The sequence below is a fragment of the Manacus candei genome, unplaced genomic scaffold, assembly GCF_025592945.1.
Source record: "Manacus candei isolate 608988 ecotype Guabito, Panama unplaced genomic scaffold, ASM2559294v1 h1tg000016l, whole genome shotgun sequence".
NCBI lineage: Eukaryota > Metazoa > Chordata > Aves > Passeriformes > Pipridae > Manacus > Manacus candei.
Window position 1 is genome coordinate 3770050 of NW_026138064.1, and position 20861 is coordinate 3790910.

Consider the following 20861-nt stretch of genomic DNA (forward strand, 5'->3'; position numbering starts at 1 on the left):
AAGGAAATTTTTGATTTTGTATCAGAATATTGACAGGGGAAAACTTCTAGTATATACTAATGGCTACAAATCCAAATCTATGGTGAGACATTTCAACTAAGCTAGGCATAACTCATTATATTTGCAGGTAAAGAGGGTGACATTTGAACAGGACATGTACAACAGGCATGATTTCAATACACTGTGGAAGAGGCTCATTGTTTTGCACGTTTGGGCTGTCATTACCGAGGGGTTTTTTCCCATGTTTCCTGTCATTCACTTCTGTGACTGCTAAAATTGTAAGTGAAGTCGGCACTCAAACTTTCCTCTGGAAAGTGTATGAGGTCAATTGGATGGATCACGAATCTCAAGAAACTTTCAGTAGCTAGGAAATACTGTGTGCATTTTGAACTGTGCACAGATGATCAGTGGTGTTGGTCTAGTTTTACTTTCACCTCTCCTCACCCTGACGTTTCTCCTGCAGGACACCAACAAAGTCTCTGTGCTTTGACATTTGGGATTTTAGTACTGATTTGTTTTGAAGAAGGTTGACTTAGGACTGTTCCCTCATTCCAACCTAGTTTTAATGTCTGCAATGTGGAAAGTGACATGTTGCCTATCACCAGAGTGCATAGCATGGCTTTCTTGTCAAAGTCTGCTTGGGTTTTGTCTCCAAGGTGAAGTTCAGATCTGCTGTTTTCTTCTGCCTTTAAGAATAGGTGTCTACCTACACAGATATCTATAAAGCTGTATAGGTAGATGAACAGATACAGCAACTGCATTGGCTCTTCTGTGAAATGCATGTGGTATAAAATTCTGTGTAGAGCAAGAAAAGCTTTCTGTTGTTGACGTGACAGATATTGAAACCCTTTTCACACCCCTTTCTCTTTACTTCGTTAAAGGGGATTAATCTTATGTTTAACCCTCAAGAAGAGAGACACACAACAGGAAAACATAATACAAACTGATGTGAGAGGGACCTCAGGGGAATGAGGAGCACCACAGATAATCTGTAGATCTGAGATATCACAGTGAAGGATTTGCTGATGATCACTGTGGGTGATGAAGGTAAATGTGTTGAGTGTACGCAGACATGATTTAAACATATGAATGACTGGGAATAATCTGCTCTGCAGCGCAGGTCATATGATTTTACCAGGCTCATTGACAACAGCTTGTTGCAACAAATGGTTCCCTCTGTAGTATATACTCTGCTGTCATCTTCAGGTATTCACACTGACACTCCAGGTCATATGGAAGATGAAACAAGAATTCAAACATTTATTGTGTGAGGCACTATTTAAGCAAGCTGACCTATTTAGGTTAAATAGGTTACAATTCTAAAGGCTATCTTTCCAGACTTGCTGTACAGAGGAAGATTTGAAGAGACCGCCTAGGTTACCAGTTTTTTAGGTTTTAGTGGTATCCATTGTTACACAAAGATGACAGTATGTCTCAAGCAAGAAGAGTCTGTCAAAACACAATGTTTCCCTCCCCCATCACTGCCCAAAACATTTAAAGATGTCTTTGCTGTGTATACGGTAGTTACAAGGTAAATTTGCTCACTTTGCATTTCTGTTGGCCTTGCTCCCTCAGTCCACGTGAAGTAGCAGCTTTGCTAAAGAACTGAGATACTGCAGCTTAACCTATACCACTACCTTCTTGTATATCTTTACTGGCATTGTACTTCACGAGTACTATGTTTTGCTGTACTCCCAAAATACCCTTCTGTTTTGCTTCTCTTCCCTGGTCTGTTTCTGCTCCTGATGCTCCTGATCCATTTTATCTCTCATCTTTGTATCCTTATAGTCTCTGGCTGGTATTTTTTCTAATGCAATCCTTTTGTCCTGTATCTGCCACATCCTAATCTTCACTGAAACCCTGAAAATTAATTTTCTTCAAGGAGGTGGTCTGGTTTACCTGTAGTCTCACTTCCTTGGTTTGTCTGAGTGTCTGTCCTCCTCCTTTTCTACTTGGTTTTATATACTGGGGCAACACGAGGCACAGAAAACACATTAATCCGTGTTTGTGAATCATATGTGGTTACTGAAGGTCAGAGCAGTGTTACAGCGCCTTTTCTATCCTTGATCTAACAAGAATACAAAGCAATTAAGGCTCCAGTCCTTATTTCATGCTTTCAATTTTGGCAGTTCCATCAGTGGGACAACACAGTCACATAAATATTTGCAGCACTCCTTTCATTGTCACCAGTGACTATTTGATTAAAAAGTGCTCAGGTAGGAACATGGTGGTCTTAACCTGGTTCTAATGAAGTTGTTACATAAAGCCCACCAATGATTGCTTCCTCCTCACTCTTTCTTGCTCACTCTTTCAGGGCCAGACCGGTTTGTTGTTCCCAGACTGAGACATTGAGGAGATGGTGGAGGGAGATGCTGATGGGGTCTGAAGGCTGAGGATTTAAAGCTGACTTGCTGAAAGACAGCTTACTGCATCTGAAAGATATCACTGCTTCTTTGCATAACCCCTAGCAAATCCTTTGTGCTCTTTGAAACTGACAGACCGTTTGCCTTAATGGTGATAAAAGCCTATGTTTAGGTTTCACTCTCAAAGCTGAGTGTGAGATTCTATGCGCACAGTATGTGTACAAACAGTACATAATCCCTTTGAGATTCTGGCATCCTAGAAATGTTTCATTTGAGAATACCATCATGCTCTTTGTTTTAACTGAGTTTAGTTGCTTCTGCTGTATGAGGTTATTTATTCCTGTCGTACAGTCTGAATGCATTTACATTAGTAACACATAAGCATTTCCATGAATGGCTTGCTCTTTGGCATACATTTTACATGTACCACATTTGACTTGAAAGCTTCTTCATCTCTGATGTAAATCTTTTTCCTGAATGCTTAAGGAAAGAATGCTAATTGGCTGCTGCTTAGAACTTCTGGGGGAAAAAATCCCATAGAGATTATTATGAATGCTTTTATTTGTATAGGAATAAATGAATTTACACTGTGATTTAGTGCGTAATGCTTTCTAGTTTTCTCTTATAGAAGAAAAAGCAATAGAAAGAAAAGTCATGTGGAAGGGAAAAAATCAGCAAAAGCTGAGGGTCTCTTTGCACAGTTAAAACAAAAAAACCTATCCCAGATAGTAGTGTAGACAGGAAGTATGAGTTTGGTGAATATCATGGGATCAGATACTGTCTGAACACTATCATGAATATTGACCCTGAGAAAAAATATCCTGTAGGCATGGGATTTTAGTAAGATTGTTTCACAACTGATAAGTAAAATTACACCATGTTCTCCCACTCTACATTTCCTTAGCATGAAAGACTTTTGAAAGCATTAAAATCTTAAATAAACGACTAAATTATTAAAATTCTGTTGATCGGGAATAGCATCAGTAAATCAGTTTAGGAAAGAAACTGCTCCTCCTATTTAGCCTGTAAGTGCAGTTTGAGAGCCCCGTTAAAGTTTTAGGACACCTTTTAAAATTTGGTGAGGTGAGCACTAGAATATATGAAAAAGTTGCAGCACCTCCAACAGATCATGATGTGAAACGCTTTAAAATTTCTCTTCCTTTGATCTTTGTTAATTAAACTACATCACTGAGTACTCCCTCAGTGACCAACCTCGATGCCCCCTTATTTTACCTCCTACAATGTGAGAACTTTACTTTTCATCTCAGTGTCATTTACAAGATGTTGAGGCCAAGCAGTGGATATGTATGGATGTTCTGCTGAGTCTTTGTTCTTCAACTGATACAGCAACTAGACTGAAGCTGCAAAGGGACGGGAGAAGACAAACTTCTCTTCCCTCTATCCAGCACACCTCCCTGAACCAAAATTTCTAGGGTTCACTGCTTTCATAAAAATGCTGTTTGGCACTCTAAGCAAATGAATGAGAAGGTAAACTGAAACAAAAAAAAATTCACGCTTTCAATTGAGAGGTCTAGTGTTGTATTATTCTAATTTTTTATCCTCTAAGCAGCTAGTATGGAGATCTTTAAACTCTTCCCTCAAGGGTTTCTTGGTAAAGAGTTTCCATTCTGTCCATTCTTTCTAGGCAGCTATCTCCAGGGATGATTGTGTCTTAGCTACTAGACAGTAAACAACAGTGCAGTCCCATGGGGTCCAGTGTGACCTGAATAAGGTTAAAACTGAAGGTAGTGACAGCAGTACAATCCTTCCAGAGTGCCTGTGCACATGTGCATGTATAATGTTGACTATGAATATTTTATACAGCCTTGGTCCTATCTCAATCAAAACAACTTACAAGACATACTGAAATAAAGGATGTTTTTGATAAGAGTTTCCTTTTATCTGCAAATATAGATAAATTGGGGCACAAATACATCAGGCTATGTCTTTATCAGTCCTTCCAAGATTTGAAACCATTTACTCTTTTCGCATGTTCCTTCCTTGTCTTTAGATGCTCCATACAATTGTCACAATGAATGTGACAGGATAACTTTGTATATAAAGTGTACATTTACTTACACTTACTTCCTGTTGCTCTTACTTCCTCCTGAGAAGCCATATAATGGGACAGTTATGCCTACACTATATTAACATCTACAGCTCAAGCAAATCTTCTTCTTACTTTTTCTCACTGGTCTTGTGCCAATGTACCTTGACTGCTGAACAAGTTGTTTTTCCTAACAAGTTTTATTTTTATTGTCTGTTGATGCTGCAATGCTCTACAGTAGGTTTACTAATTGTGCTGTGTTTAATTTTTCTTCTGAATTTTTTTTTTTTTAATTTCTAGATGCAGCTTCTCAAACTTGTTTTAAAGGAAACCACTGTTCTTTCTGTCAACAGTAAATATGTTTAGCATCTGTTTATGGTGAGCCATAACCCACTGCACAGGGAAAATAGAGTTTGCAAACTTTAATTTTATATCAACGGTCTTGGATGATCCAGACCATTAAGCCTCAGCAGGCTTGGTACAAAAACCTGCATGTGCAACACACCGCCATTGAGATACACCTGAGTGAGCTTGTCACCAAGTAGCCCAACCACACCACTGCACAAACCTGGGTATGCTGCCCTGGGTACCTGAGCCAGCTTGTCTGGAGCAGCCTCCAGAGCCAGCATGGCAGTGTAGTGTGGAACTACAGGTTCTGTTGCATATTTAGATGGATTTTACCACTTGAACTGAGAAATCACGCACTCTTCGGAGCTGTTACCTGGCTACTCTTCATGGATCACAGTCAGTTTATCTCTTTGGAGGCAACTCTGTGTAGCAATTATAGGCTATTGTACTGCTGGTAAAGAATTTGCATATTGTGGTTAGTATTATGATATATATAATTGTATATAATGAAAAAAACCCTTTCACAACTCAAGACTATGGCAGATAAAAATAGAAAAATATTTTATGTCATTGCTATGTGAACCTGAAAATAACATTGTTCTGGAAAAAACTCTTTCTCCAATAGAATATGTGCTTCATTCTACCAACTGAATGGTTCTTGAAAAGCACGAACTGAAGAGAAAGGCTAAAAAAGTGGAAGTATGACTTTTTTAATTCTATTTTTTATCCTTTACCTTTGATCTGAAGCCTCTGAAGCTGGAGCTGTGCTCCGGGCACATCCCAGTATCCCACTGATAACAAGTGCTGAGGTTTCATGTTCAAACCTGACGTCAAAGTAAGTTTCCTATGAAATTTGCACAGCATCCTATTTGCAAAGGATATACAGCCGCTATTCATCTGTACAATGCTGTTACCCGAATGTCTGAATAGGCTTTAAAAAATCTTCCAGAGTAGACTTTTCTTCTCATTGTTCCCAGCAACCGGTTATCACCTCAGCAAATCAGCGCTTGGAGCTCTCTGTAAGGTTTCTTCCTGCAGTGACCCCTCTGGTGGTCCTGTATATTTGTTTGTGTTTCTGTGTGAAGAGGAGAGTTTCTTGCTGATTCCTCTCTGTCCACTCGGTGAGGATCCTTGATTCAAATGAAAATCCTTGATCTGACAGATTTTCCTGCTTGACAGAGAGAGAGAGATGACTGTTCTTACTCTTCTTTTGCATGGAATTTATTCTGTGGGATTACCTTGCTTGCACTGCCATGCTGTGGGCGGAACTCCTACAAATCCACCCATTGCCATCAGCTCAAAGCAACAGTGTGTCTTCACTGTCCTGTTACAGCCTACATTTCTTCCCATAGGTGACCTCTAGAAGGATTTTAAAAACATCTGGCCATATTTCTCCACTGTGTTGTTACTACATATTGGTACTGTTTGGATTATGCTGTACTTGTCTTGCAATTCAGATAAAATTGGCAATAACCTATTGATTGAACAGAGTAATTGCAAATGAGCAGCCTTTGCAGCAGTGAATACACCCTGAATGCATGGCACAGGCTGACTGTTGCATACATATGTAAACTTTTGTTTTGCTAGCACAAAATCAATATTACAATCATGAAGGCATAGCAGGCTAGAATTCAGTTTTACAGGGATTATATGCATTTGTTCTGTTTTCCAACCAGTGCTAGCTTGTCTTATGTCTGGTAATATATGAAGTTAGGATTAGATTTCCCTGCCCCTGTTGTATCCACTGCGATTCCCAGTGAGAATCCTCCTTTCTCATTGGATGTTTGTGCATAAGTCACTGTGTACACTGCTGCTCTTTATTTAGTTACTGGTGACTACCTATGTTAATTTTTTTCTTCTACCTTTGCACTGCAGCTTTTAACCAGAGTTTTTTTCATTCTAGCTTTCATGCTGTCTCCTTGACAGTAGATTATAATGAATGTAGTTTTGGCTGCAGCTGCTTCTTGGGTACTTCCAGGCTGGGCTTGAAAATTTGTCTTCTGGTGTCTCTTACTGCTTCAATCTTTTCCTGCATCAGATTACTTTATTATTTTTCTAGACAGAGGTCTGTTTCATTGCTAAAAATCTAGACTTTTTTCACACTTGCTTGTGAATCATAACTTGTGGTCTCTCTATCTTACACAGAAACACAAAGTATGAGCTGGTGTGCTGGGTCTTTCACGTGGTGCTGTACCAGGGCACACTGGACCTTGTTCCAGTGCTCAAAAAACCTTGCAATGGCTGTGTTGCTACTTTCAGCAGCGAGTCATTGCCAGTTCAGGTGCCTGCTTCCTTGTGTCCTAGAGGTATGCACTTACAGGCATACCCTTTCAGATCCCTACTTTTCGCTTCATGAACATACTACGTCATCTCCAATTAGTGGTTTCCTTTTGTGTTTCAAAACTATTTTTGCAATAATAATGGCAATTGCTTATTTGGAGAAGCATTTTCCGGACATTTACTCAATTCAGGTTTAGCTGTTTTATGAACTTTTTTTTAGCTCAGTTCAGTGGGCCACCATAAAGTGGTCTTTTCACTCTGAGTGTTTTGACCAACATATGCATGATGCTGAATTTCCTTATAGAAAAATAACTAGCTGTACTTGCTGGTTGAGGCAAATAAACTTTCAGTGTAAAATGTGGCTGTATAAAAGCACCAAGGACCTGGCTTGGTATGTGTTCTAAACCAAAATGCCCAGAGCCTCAGTGGTTATAATTTGCTCCCACTGAAAGGAATTATTTTGTTTCCCAGCAGTGGATAGTCCAGAGCAAGCTGAGCAAGCTGTTTTCCCTATTATATGGAGTGTTCACTCACCTGACTTTCTAGCCTGGTGAGGAGTTTGAGGAAGACGATGCCAAAAGGTCTGTGGAAAGGGGAATCCTTCTACACTCACAGGGAGGTGTCACTGGGTGGAAGCAGTTGCCTGTGGGATCTTTAATGCCTGCCCTGAGAAATTGTATTTCTTTCCAATAGCTAATTTTCTTGTTTCTCCCCATGTGGAGAAATCATTTTAATTGTAAGAACAACCCCATGGCATGTAAAGTAGTAAAATAAGTGGTTAAGAGTGTGTCTGAATACAATCACCTGTTACCATATAATTTTAGAATACCCACTGCTGTGGCAACTGGAGATCAGTGAACAGTTGTGTCTTGTGTCAGGAAAACAGACTTTTTATTTGTGAAAATGAAGATCAAAATAGTGAATTGAATTTATTAAATCTGCATAGTACACCCTGCTAAAGTCCTGAGGGCAGCTACAAGTTCAGCATTAAAATTACTGTGAAATTACAATGGTTTATCATGTTTTTCACTTTGAAGTTAGCTTTTAAAGAAAGAATATTTAGCTAAAGACTTCACAGTGCTGCTAAAAAAAAGATGCATGTCTTCCTATTTGAGAATGTGGAACAATTTACAGAAAAATCCAAACCTAAATCCAACGGAAGACTAAATAAACCAGCAACTGATTGTTTATTATTTAAAGGAGATATATATATTGTGTATATATACATATCCTTTAGTAATGACTCTATTTTAATAATATTCACAGAAATCACAAAATATTCACAGAATATTTTCAGTTGAAAGGGACCCACAAGTACCACTGAATCCAGCTCATAAATTTACTTTTCAGTGGTCACATTTCAATTATTTTTTTCATTCCCAGATGGGACAAGAGCAAGTATGTTTGAAATTTCTCGCAGAATGTGTTTTTTTCCAAATTTTTTCACTTAGAAATGTAGAAATTAATTTGTGTTTAAATATTTTATTATTTCTAAGTGTAAAAACTACTACCATTTATTTTTAAATGAACTATATCTTCTCCTAATTCAGTTTTTCAAATATTCTTCCTAATCACAGTGGCTGCAGTTTGTTGTGATGAAAAAAATGCTTTTCATCTGATGATAAATGACAGCTGCTCTCAGCAATCTAAAGTTAAGAAAGTACTAAGTTATAAATTATAAATATAGGTATGATATTATTCATTGCTACAACTGATATAACATAACATGACAAACCTAACATAACATATAATAGGCAAATGAAAACCTCATCAAATATAATTATCAAAAAACCTTTAGCTGTTCTGGAGTATTAAGAACTCTCTTTAAGTCTTTTTTTCTTATGTATTTTCATTAACAGAAGACTTTCTCCTAAAAGATGAAGCCTTTAGGTGAAAAGTATAACTATTTTCCCCAGAAAAATGAATGTATTTCCTGTCTGTGTCAGCATGAGATTTTTTTTTTTGTTAATAAGAATCTGGTTTGGTTGGCATAAATTGCCCTTGAGAAGATCATCTTGAATAACATATGTCAAATTCTGTCTACTGCTGGAATCATTCCCCTTCACTCAGAAAAAAATAGCATGTTATCTTATGAATGGTCACAATTCCAATGGAGGGGATGGGATGTGTTTGTGAGTCAGCAAAGTCTGGGTACTAGGCAGTCAGATTTCTGTCCCAGAGTGCTGCAGTGTTTCAGCTTTTGCTAGTGTATATCTCATCATTGCTGTATTTGACAGGCAGATCAACTCTGAAAAAATTTAAAATTATTTTCCACTAAAATGACTTTCAGCTTCTGTTAATCAGATTCCAGGGTCTGGGACAAAGAATGTAAAACACCTAACCCCCAACACCTTTATCCTTCAGAAACCTGCTAAAAAAAAGGGAGTTATGCACTTCACAAAATTGTTTTTGTAGCCTCAAACTCTTTTCAGCCCTTTGAAGAAAATGCCATGGTGACCTTCTGTGGTTTTCCCACTGTAGAACCTTGTACATATTTTCTGCTGATCAAGGTAGAAAACGAGCTCAATTTGGAGGGCAGAAAGCCACCTGGATAAATCATGCTTCAAGTACATGACCCAATTTCTCGGTGCAATATCATACTCTCCTAATGAAAGTGTTCTGGTTTCAGCACAGTTATCTTTTCCCTGGCAGGGAAAGAAAAACCTTGAAAGCAGATGTATTTAGCAATAATTATAAATTCTTCTTTGCAAACAAAGGAGCCATGGTGGGATGCTGATAATACAGTGATTGCACAGCTCTGCTGATCCCTTGCTGCCATGAGACAGTAATGACATAGCTTGTCCCAGTTTCACCTTCCATGTTTTCTTTTGAAGGAATTGCAACAAAAGCTAATATTACTTAGATTCCAAAGGGAAACTTTAAGTAAAGTTTTAAATCTAAACTCCCTCAACCGTTGGAGAAATCTGGATTTGGACTGACTATTGGTGGCTAACTTAACATTCTGTTGAGTACTGTTTCATAGCAAAATATATACCTCTGGTGGGGTTTTAATGTGGGTTGTTTTTGTTTAGTTTGGATTGGGTTTTTCTGTTGCTTTTCTTTTGTTTCTTAAGTTACATTATCTAATATGTGTCTGATTTCCGGGGGCTTTCTTTTCAAGACCTCAAAGATACTTCAACTCTTGAGTTTCCATTGGAAGTAACGTAAGTATAAAGACAATAGCAATCTGTTAATGCTACTGAAATAACTTGAAGACTGGAAAAAGTAGTGTTCTACTTCATGTTCTTTTAAACAAAAGTGTATTTCTTTTTCAGTACAATCATATTTTTCTCACTGTTCTCCAACATTTTTTGTTTAAAGGTAAAGCTGTCAATAGTCATTTAAATTCTGCCAACTGACTTTACATTAGAGAAAATGAGGAATTATTTCACAGTTCTTATGGTTCATAAAATGTGTAATTTTAGTATGTGTCTGTCCCTCAAGTGAGGACAGCAACAAGCACTTGGGAGTAAAAAAAAGCTAAGCAGTTTTTGCCATTTATTGCTGCAATTAGGCAGAGGACGCATAAACAACAAACTATGACATTTAGATGCAAGACCAGTATGTCCTTGGACATTTTTGTTTAACAAACTTAATATTGATGCTTTTTAAGTTCACAAGTTCACATGTTTTCTGTTTGTGCTCTGGTTATTACCAGAAGTGTTTCAGGTTTTTTGTGGTTGTTGTTGTTTTTTAAACAGCCAAGAACTTTTCTTTATGCTTTTAGTGTTATGGAGATGTTTTAAGATTTATTACAGGATAACTGTCATATATATATGAGAAAACTGAGAACTTTGATACTGAAAAATTACTAAACATGAGATTTGCTTAAAATACCTTTTATATACTACAAACAAAATAATATTAAGAAAATTGTTTCATTAGTTTGCATCCAACCTATTTCTAACCCATTTTTAACCCACAAATTTTTACTTTTTGTTTCAACTCACAATTAATTGTGCTCTAGCCTAGTTTAACAGGAAAGCTCTTGCTTTATGGCTCAAAGTCACAAATGTAATCAATGGGATGTACACTGTTGTTGCAGATATGAGTCTTTAAAGTGCTAAGCACCACAGGCATGATCCTAATTTGTAATCATATGTTTAAACAGAGAAAAGAATGAGACGATCTATTTGACTGGTGGGATTGGATTTTGAGTATGCTGAAGACTTCACATCTCAGCCCTCAGACTGCGCGTTATGTTATGAAAACTAGAGGAAAAGTAGTCTTTTGGTAAGATGCTGGCATTCCAGTGTGCTTTTTGCTATGGTGCAGTTACCCAGGAAGAGAACGATGTGGCAATTCTGCCTGTGGCTTTACTCTATCTTGTCAAGGAAGGCATGTTCCTTATTTATTTGGCCTTAAAACTTTCCACTATAAAGATCTCAAATAAGTAAACATACACTGTATAGTACTGAAACACAAAATAAAGACAGTAACAAAGAAGGCAACCGTGCTTTGCATTTATTTACTAATGCTTACAAAAGTTATGAATGTATACCAATGCTAAAGATTAGCTGCTGCTAGAGCATCTTTTGAGATGAATCAGAAGACATAGCATAAAATTTAAAATGCAAAACATAACTGGGGAAAAACTGAGCCTTCTTCTCACATCCTTGTCTCCTCCAGTGGTCTGTTCATGAAATCTTGGATTGCCTGGTGTAGGGGTAACCATTTATTAATTGAAGCTTTCAAGGCTGTAATCCACCTAGAAGAAATGAAAGACCAACAATTGTCCCTGATCAAGTCTTATGCATGCATTTCTATGTTCTTTGAAACAAACTTTTAATAAATGGTGTTTGTACAGCTGTGTTACTATGTGCTAATAGTCAGGGTATTGGAGAGATACAGAATATGGAGGAGTTGGCTATTAACAACAACATATCAACACCAATTTTCCAACATACTGAAAAGCTCTGACATTGTTCATTAAATTAAAACCCAAATAATGTAATTAGTAGGCTTTAGGCAAGAACTCCTACTGACAGATGTGGAATTTGACTGGATTATGATGAGGGAATCACACTTCAGAGTGTGATTTCATTGGCCAATTGTCTTAAATTAATTAAATTCTAATGGTCATTGATGGAGAGGAGCACACAAATTCCATTCTCTCTAATGAGAGGTTGTCATAGCTTTTATGTTTAGTATAATCCCCACACATAACTGTGAAAGGCACCTTATCCAGGTTTTTTCCAAACCTCTGCCAGCCAGCCTTGCTGTGGCTCCAGCATGGACAAGAACAGAACTGGTGACTCACATGTGCAAGTAAATGCTGTACTGCAGTTTGACTAAAGCTACTGCTAAAGGGAAATCTGGGGGAATAAGGGAAAACAGACTGAAATGTTGTCATTAGATCTTCCCAGGAACTACAGAGCTCCTTCTTTCCTGAAGCTTGGCAAGTAAAATTGGATAAAAACCAGTTTGGTTTACCTTTTGTTTTCATTTACATTCTCTGCACATAAGTAAAAGGTTTTAAATTCTTCAGATGGAGGTTTGAGTTCAATTACAGATCTCTTGGAGCCCAGAGACTGTTCACTCACAGTATACCCTTGTAGGTAAAGGCCACCTGAATAGAATAAAATAGCATGCATGATGTATATTACAGATACCATTTATAGAATTACTACCAATTACAAGCATACCAACAAATCTGGAGAACTGGATTTTCAGATGCCTTCTGTTGGGGGTATGGACAGACTTTTACAGAATTTACATTTAAAAATGTGAAAGTTGAGTTTGGTTTTTTCTTCTGAAAATTGATTTCAAAGTAGTGTAAAACAGTCTTCCTGTCTAGCAAATGATCAGCAACAGAGTTTTATTTAGTAAAATATTTTTCCTAGTTTTTGACTTCTATCCATAAGGCTGCCTCAAGCCCTGTAAAGTTCTTTGGAAGAGTGGATCTTGTTGCTGATACTTTCTTTTTCTTTCCTTTAAAAATTAAAGGGATATGGATTTCCACATGAAAAAAATATGCTAGGTCAGCATTGGTTCATCTTGCTGCCATTAGTAACTGATACATCATTGTAAAGCCACAAATAGCCAGTTGTGAAGGAGAGGCATTAGACAGAATTTTGCCTTCTGGACATTTTAATTTTACCTGTTTTTTTTTTTTTTTAATTTTTTCCCCCCAGATCTTATCTCAGTACAACAAGGTGTATGTCCACTTTATATATACATGGCAAATAGTCAAAAAGACCTGCAGAACTGATTAACAGCAGCTGAATGTTCCTGTTACCGTCTTCAGGGTCTATATTTTTTTTGCGTCTCACATGTAGTCACCACAGCATCAAATTAATGCTCTAGCATTGAGAATGATATGAGAGAATAAGAATCTATAGTGAAATTGGAAAAAATGAAATAACAAGAGAGAAAACACTACCATGTACAAGAATTTGTATGTAGTAGGATATTTAAGCACCAAAAGAAAATATTTGGTAGTAGGAGCATAGGCTTCAGTGTCATAAATGCATAATACTTAATTTTTGCCTTTCTGCTAATTCAATGCTTTTCTCTGGGCAAGTCTTGTCTTCAGTTACATGTAGAGAGGAAATCCCTGGTCACTTCATAAGTATGGCCTTTGGCAGATGAAAAAAAGTGCTATGCAAGTGGTATAAGTAGAGCACTTCTTGCCTGATCATGTGGCAAACAGCATAAATGCTAAGAAAAGTTTTTCCCTTTTGATCTGAAAACTGACTGCCAAGCAAAAATACAATAGTATTTCTGACTGCAGGCTTCCTTAGCACAGGGAGGAAGCACTTACAGGTCCTGAGCCATCGCTGGGGCAACTTTTTTTTTTTTTTTTTAAATACTGACTTTCACAGAGCTGCCCCATAGGCTTTTAGTGTCTGAAGTGAGCTCTGCTTGCAATTGACCCTAGTAGCCTCATGCTGCTGCCACGCAAAATTTGACAGCTTTCAGGAGACTGCCATGAGTTGAACTGCCTCCAGCTACCATAAAGTGCTTTGGAAGAGTGGATCTTGTTTCTGATACTTCTCCTGAGGTAATATGCACATATCCTGACTAGCTCCATTTCAGAAACAAAACTTCAGACTGTGGGAGAAAAAGAAGACTGAGGTGGGGAATGAGAGAGACTGAAATGAAATGAAAAAGAGACTGAGTCTGGTCTTCCTTCACTCACCTACATGGAAAACCATCAATTTACTGATAAGAAACTCTCATTAATGGTAAAGGTTCTATTTGGATGGAAACTGCAGTGAAACATTTTTGCTTCAATGATCAATGAAAATTTAGCAGCCATCCCTACCTTGGGCAGGTGTAGACCGGAGAGTGGCATAAAAGTACAAACAGCCATCCTTCAGAATGCAGTAGTGCTGAATCCAGACATCTTTGCTCCTGTCCAGCTGATGGAGAAGACCCAGGCACTCGGGATTTTTGATAGCCAAGGGTGGGAGTGTAGTGTTATGTAGTGTGACATCTACCCACACATGGTTCTGCAAAGAAAGCATGTAATGAAAAGTTCTAGTAAAAACTTAAGGAGGAACTGCTAGCATGAAAAGACACAAGCTCTAGTCCTTTGCTAGGAAATTAGCTTTTGTTGTGAAAATAATTTGAAAAGTTGTGCTGGTTTTGGCTGGAATAGGGTTAATGTTCTTCACAGTAGGTAGTAAGGGGCTGTGTTTTGGTTTTGTGCTGAAAACAGTGTTGATAGCACAGGGATGTTTTCTTTATTGCTGAGCAGGGCTTACACAGAGCCAAGGCCTTTTCTGCTCCTCACCCCATCAGTGGCAGACTGGAGGTGCAGAAGGAGTTGGGAGGGGACACAGCCAGGAGAGGTGACCAAAGGGATATCCCAGACTGTAGGGTATCATGCTCAGCATACAAAGCTCAGGGAAGACGAAAGATGGGGGGACAATTGGAGTGATGGTGTTTGTCTTCCCAAGTCACCATTACACGTGAGGGAGCCCTGCTCTCCTGGAGATGGCTGAACATCTGCCTGCCCACGGCATATAGTGAATGAAACCCTTGTTTTGTGTTACATATTAAAATATTTTTATCTCAATCCACAAGTTGTCTCGCTGAGCTGCCTTCTGGGGTTAAGCCACAACAGAAATCAATGCTGAAAATGGAATTAGAAAATCCTATACAGGATGGCAAACACTGTCCAACTTATACTTTCTTCTTACAATAATAACTTCCATTTTCTACATCTGTTTTATTTTCAGTACTACCTGTGTTGCTGGTACAAGCAGGATTATTTCAAAGTTTTATGAAGAAGGCTTTTTTTTTAAATTGTGTTGTTGATTGCTGGACTTCAGTAGTCTTTACTGTGTGTAATCTGGCAAGACAAGATTCACCATCTTCTCTCTGAGTTCCAGAGAAAATGTGTGGGGTATGAGGCCAGAATACAGCACTCAGGTTTGGATGGAAGCACTACTATGCACAAAATGTTTACAGATACCTTCCCATCCCTTTATGGAAAGCAGATCCTTTTCCATTACCAAAATTACTTGTCATTTACAAGTGAAGAAAAAGCTCAATGCATGAAACACTGCCAATGTAGAGGCTATTTGTATGATAAAATAATAAAAAAAATCAGGAAAAAATAATCTCTTGTGTTATTAGATCAAGTTGTTTAATGTGAGATGAAAGTATTTCTTCTTCTCCTGTAAATCAGGGAGGTGTTAGAATCTCAGCCTCTCCAGTGTGTTTTGCCATCTGGAATACATATTTAGAATTCTACATATACCAGTGTCATTGTCATTTGAAATCCATGGGGACAATGTGTGCAAAACCAATATCTTCCTGTTTGTTTCCACAGGGACTTTCTTTTGCTTTTATTTATGATATTTTTTCAGTATCCTTGACAAGGCAAAGACTGAAAAAAGACCTGGCACAATATAGCTGACTGTATTCTTTGTTACAAATGGGAAACCTGCTGAGACTTACTGCAGCAAAGTGCATAAGAGGATTTCAGTAACACTAGGTATATTATTAAAGCAGTTATTCATTAAGAGGACATAGTGTCAGTATAATGGTCTACTAAATCACTGTGTTGTAAACTCTACTGTAAAACACTAGCTGTTGCAAAAAGTCAGTAAAAAAGTATAGCAAATGAAAAAGAAGGAAAATATAAGATTTTTCTATTCAACTTAATGGAAAGCCCAGTTAGAAGGAAGGTTAGGAAATGAAAGTGACATATTAAATCAAACATTTATTTCAAAAAAGGATATTGTTCACTCAAAGACAACCCCAAAAAAAAGATAGTGCGGTCAGAAATGTTTCATGGCTGGCTTCGCGAACGAAGATTTGGGGAGGGCTCTACCCATGTTTGCTACGAGCGCGCTGGTGGCTGAAAAGGCCAATACAAGATAGACAAGTCCGGTTGCAAAAGGCACAGCAGAAAGACTCCTTAGGTGGCATATTCTACAAGACACGATTCTTTCTGCGTTGTCTTTTCTCCTCAAGGGTGATCCTGCGTGCTTTCTCAAAAGCATCCACAGCGTTATAGATGGTGTGTCTCCAGGCCTCCCGAGTGGTGGTCAGAGTAGACCAGTTATGCTGATCAATATGGCCAAGGCTGAGATGTTGTTTCAGGGAGTCCTTGTATCTTCTCTTTGGGGCTCCTCTCATGTGGCAGCCAGTGGCAAGTTCACCATAAAGCAAGATCTTAGGGAGGCGGTGGTCCTTCATCCTGGAGATGTGCCCAGCCCAGCACAGCTGTGTTCTCAGTAACATGGCCTCAATACTTGTGACTGCTGCTTGTTCTAGAACAGATGTATTGGTCACATAATCTGACCAGTGGATGTTTAGGATTGTACGGAGGCAGCGTTGATGGAAGCGTTCTAGGAGACACAGGTGGTGGCGGTAGATGACCCATGATTTGGAACCATATAAGAGAGTAGACAGCACTATGGCTCTGTAAACACTGATCTTGGTACTTTTCTTCAGGTGTTTATTTCGCCAAACTCTCTTATGAAGCTTTCCGAAGGCACTGTATGCCTTTGCTAACCTGTTGTCTGTCTCTCCGTCAATTTTACCATCCGAGGAGATGAGGTTGCCTAGGTAATTAAACTGCTGGACTGATTTGAGCTCTGATTGGCCAATGGTGATGTGGGGATGATGGAAGGCTTCCTGAGGTTGATTGAGAACTTCTGTCTTCTTTAAGCTGACTTCCAGCCCAAAGAGCTCAGCAGTGTCTGCAAAGTAGGATGTTAAATGCTGCAGAGCTGCTTCTGTGTGTGAGCAACAAGGGCAGCGTCATCAGCATAAAGCAGCTCCCAGACAAGATGGTTTAAGGTCTTAGTGTGGGCCTTCAGTTGCCTTAGGTTGAATAGGCTTCCATCAGTACAGTGGTCAGAAATATAGTGGCACAGAAAGAAGCTAACTTAATGTGCTGCTAATGGATGAATGCATGAGTGATCCTTCTGTAAACATAATGTTGGAACTTTTTATACAACAATTTATATATGTATGCTACACTAAAGAATGACCCTTTGATGTCTTTTATGTATGTGAACCTCTACTATCCTTTTTGGCTCAGGCCAAGTTCGTCTGCCACTGGTGGGGTGAGGGGCAGAAAAGGTCTTGGCTCTGTGTAAGCCCTGCTCAGCAATAAAGAAAACATCCCTGTGCTATCAACACTGTTTTCAGCACAAAACCAAAACACAGCCCCTTACTACCTACTGTGAAGAACATTAACCCTATTCCAGCCAAAACCAGCACAACTTTTCAAATTATTTGGTTAGGATACACACTTTAAATTGCTTTATTTATTTTTGCTCTTTCAAATACATTTATTACTTCACATTTTTTTGAGAAACACTGACAGGTAAAATATAATTGGAAGCAAGTTCGGTTTTGCAATTACAACCTACCTGAAAGCTAAAGGCAAAAGAAATATATATTTGATCAATTTTACTTCAGTGGAAAAGGAATTAAAGGAAATAAATACCTTTCACTGTTTGGAAACCATCATTAAACACTGCTGAAAAATAACTTACACCCCCTTGTTTTTTTACACTTCATGAATGCAGGTTATAGTTTGTACCTTGCAATTGTCATATTTTTAATTGATGATTTTATTTCATTTGCAAAAAAGGTAGACCTTGATACTTATTCTGCATTTGAACCTCACATTCTTCCTGTTAAAAACAAGGTGGCTCCATAGCTAAAGCTCTTCAAAAAACTTTACAAATCAAATGCCTATTTTCACACAAGTGGTTGTCTATAGAAAGAAATAATAAGAATCATTAGGCCAGGAAAGGGCAGACTAAAATGTCTTTGACCCCTATACTTCCAGTTCTGGAAATACTAAAATTAGATTTGCAATTCCCAGTTCGGGGATCAGCCAGGGACTATTGATACTGAGTTATGTTGGGTTGAGCAAGGTCTCTCAGTAGCAGCTCAAGATCAATTATGGCTGTATTTTTTCCAGCCACAGGGGCCAGCAGAGTGCAAGGGATAGGTAAAACAAAGTTTATTAGTTCACCTGTCTTTCTTCATCCCTGAAAACACAGAAAATAAGAACTCAGCAATCATGCCTCCCCCCACCCAATATTCTCTTGGAAAAAGCAGATTGCCTGCAACCAAGGGAGTCTTGTGGGAAATACTTATGAAGATATGACCCTTCTCTCCTTCTACTCCAATTTGTATTACCTCAGGCATAATACATCATTGTGAGTCACCTCTACCCTTTCTTTCTGCCTGATACACTAATTTTGGGTTATGTTTCTGAATCAGTTTAAAGCTGCTGATATCCGGAGAGGGAGCATTTTGATTCTTTCTACCATATGGCAGCAAAACACGTAAGATGAGTCTTAATTCTCTACATGGCTTTTAGATTGCAGATGAGTCACAACTCAACAGCCCAGAACAAAAGTATGGAACTTCCATGTTGCTGTCTGCACCTGACCATGTACAGCTCCTGTCTCTCAGCCTTCTGCACAATCTGCTATACAAATGGTTCTCATCTAAATAAAGCGTTACCTGATGGACAGGATGCACTGCTTTATCCATAGCCTCCAGCCACCTATAACATGACAAAAAGTGAGAGTAGCTTAGATTGGTAGAGCAGAAAAACATGCTTCACTGCCTCTTTTAATTCTTGCTGACATATGCAGCATCTAAAGCATCTAAATTTTCAGGACACACAAGATAGAAAAGCAGTGGATTAAATCTAAATAAACATTGCTAACTCTAAAAATAAAGTCTCAAAGCTTGCTGTGTAAGAACACATTATAATAAATAAAGGCAATATTGCAGACAAGAGAATCTACAGATTTTGAATATAGTTTAACATGTCAGGCTAAATGATCACTCTTCTTGTCTTTGTCGTAATGCAGATAAGGAATTCGTAGGAGACATAAAGAATCCTGGAATTGGAAACTACAGAATAAAGCAATAACTGTTGGCAAAGTTATTCTGTTGCACTATGTATGGTATAAAATTTGGAAATGGAAAATAATATTACAATGGTGGATTATGTTAAGCAGTGAGATGATATAAAAAATGGGTGGATTAATACCAAATATCAATTTACTTCATAGCTTTATATTTCTGACAATTCACAATAAAACAAAGACTACAATAAGTTTAGATTTCAGTATGTTTGGAAAGGGAGGACTTTTGGGTGAATTTAGGTTCTTTGTTTTGTCAGCTGTTGTCTTTAGGAAATGCAAAAGAGTATTTTTAAAGTCTAACTCTGCATCAAACCCAAAGTCAATGTCCCAGAACCAATATGCTTTTGGGGCATGTTTGCATTTTAAAATATTAAAATGAAAATGTGACAGAATGACAGAAAAGAAAATGGAAGATGGGAGTGTATTTATTACTAGCACTGTCCTTGTTTGGCAGAAGAGAGATCATTTATATGAAATTACTAATAAGAAAGTTTACATCCGCGGAAAGATTTACTCTTCTGTTTGATATAACAGTGGGACAGAAGGCATGAGAACATGGATTAAATTTTTTTCTCATGCTAAATCAAGAATTCAGGGGGATAGGAAAACATGAATGTTAAAGATTTTATTAAAAACAATTAAAAAACCTGTGAAACTGAAAAATAATTTTTGAAGCTTCTACAATTGAAAATTAGAAATATTATCTTTCAATAAGTAGTTGATAGATTTTTAATTTTTTCCTCTACTGATCAAGGCAGCTATTGTGAACATCCTCCAAAAATTCGGACTCCACGCTGGATTAACAAAACTGAGGCTGTTAAAATGAAAGATCCCTTACCTCTTCATTTCTTGGTTGGAAGTTGCACAGAAGTAGAAAATCCTGTTTCCAGTTTGAGGTATACATTTAAAAACAAATGGTTTCCCCAGACTGGTGTCAACACCAATTTCTGCTCCTTCCAGCTTCGTTACTTCCAGGGGTCTGCACTTCCCTTCATCCTGCAATTAGAAAGAGTGCCCAAAGTTCAGAACTATTATGAAACTGATCCCCGGGAGATGGGGATAAACTCCAGGAATATTCAAATTTATAAAGCTCTTACACTTTTGAACCATCATATGGTTTAATGATCAGCAGTCCCAGCAATTACAGTGCAATCACAGAAGACAAGCTAGTCAAACACCCTCTAAATTTGCATCTGTGATTTTGCTCTCTTAATTGTTTTTGGTTCAGCAGAAGCCATATCTGTAGCAAAACCACCTTTTTAGGTATTGAAGGCATGTAGATGTCCAGCTATTGAGGGTTCAGCTGAGTGGTGCAGGAGTTTTCGAAGTGCACTGAAGAATTGAGAGTCACAGATCTCTTTACTAATCAGTGCTGTTTACAGTCTGCGTTTATGCTAAAAACCTCACCTTATATGTGTAGATACAGGCAACAAGGGCTTAAATTGGAGAATAGTGAGCATA

At 38.0% G+C, this 20861-nt stretch overlaps 1 protein-coding gene across 2 annotated transcripts in view; it reads right to left on the minus strand.

Annotated features, from left to right (window-relative positions):
* Positions 1-11525: 11525 nt before the first annotated feature.
* Positions 11526-20861, minus strand: part of LOC127468919 (uncharacterized) — a 34111-nt gene continuing 24775 nt past the window's right edge. For both annotated transcript variants that reach the window (XM_051782561.1, XM_051782562.1), the window contains 5 exons: positions 20239-20396; positions 18988-19030; positions 14306-14492; positions 12472-12607; positions 11526-11746 (listed from right to left, as the gene is read on the minus strand). In XM_051782561.1, the coding sequence (XP_051638521.1) occupies positions 11647-11746; positions 12472-12607; positions 14306-14492; positions 18988-19030; positions 20239-20396 (624 nt within the window). In that variant the 3' untranslated portion in view covers positions 11526-11646. The remainder of the gene's footprint in view (positions 11747-12471; positions 12608-14305; positions 14493-18987; positions 19031-20238; positions 20397-20861) is intronic.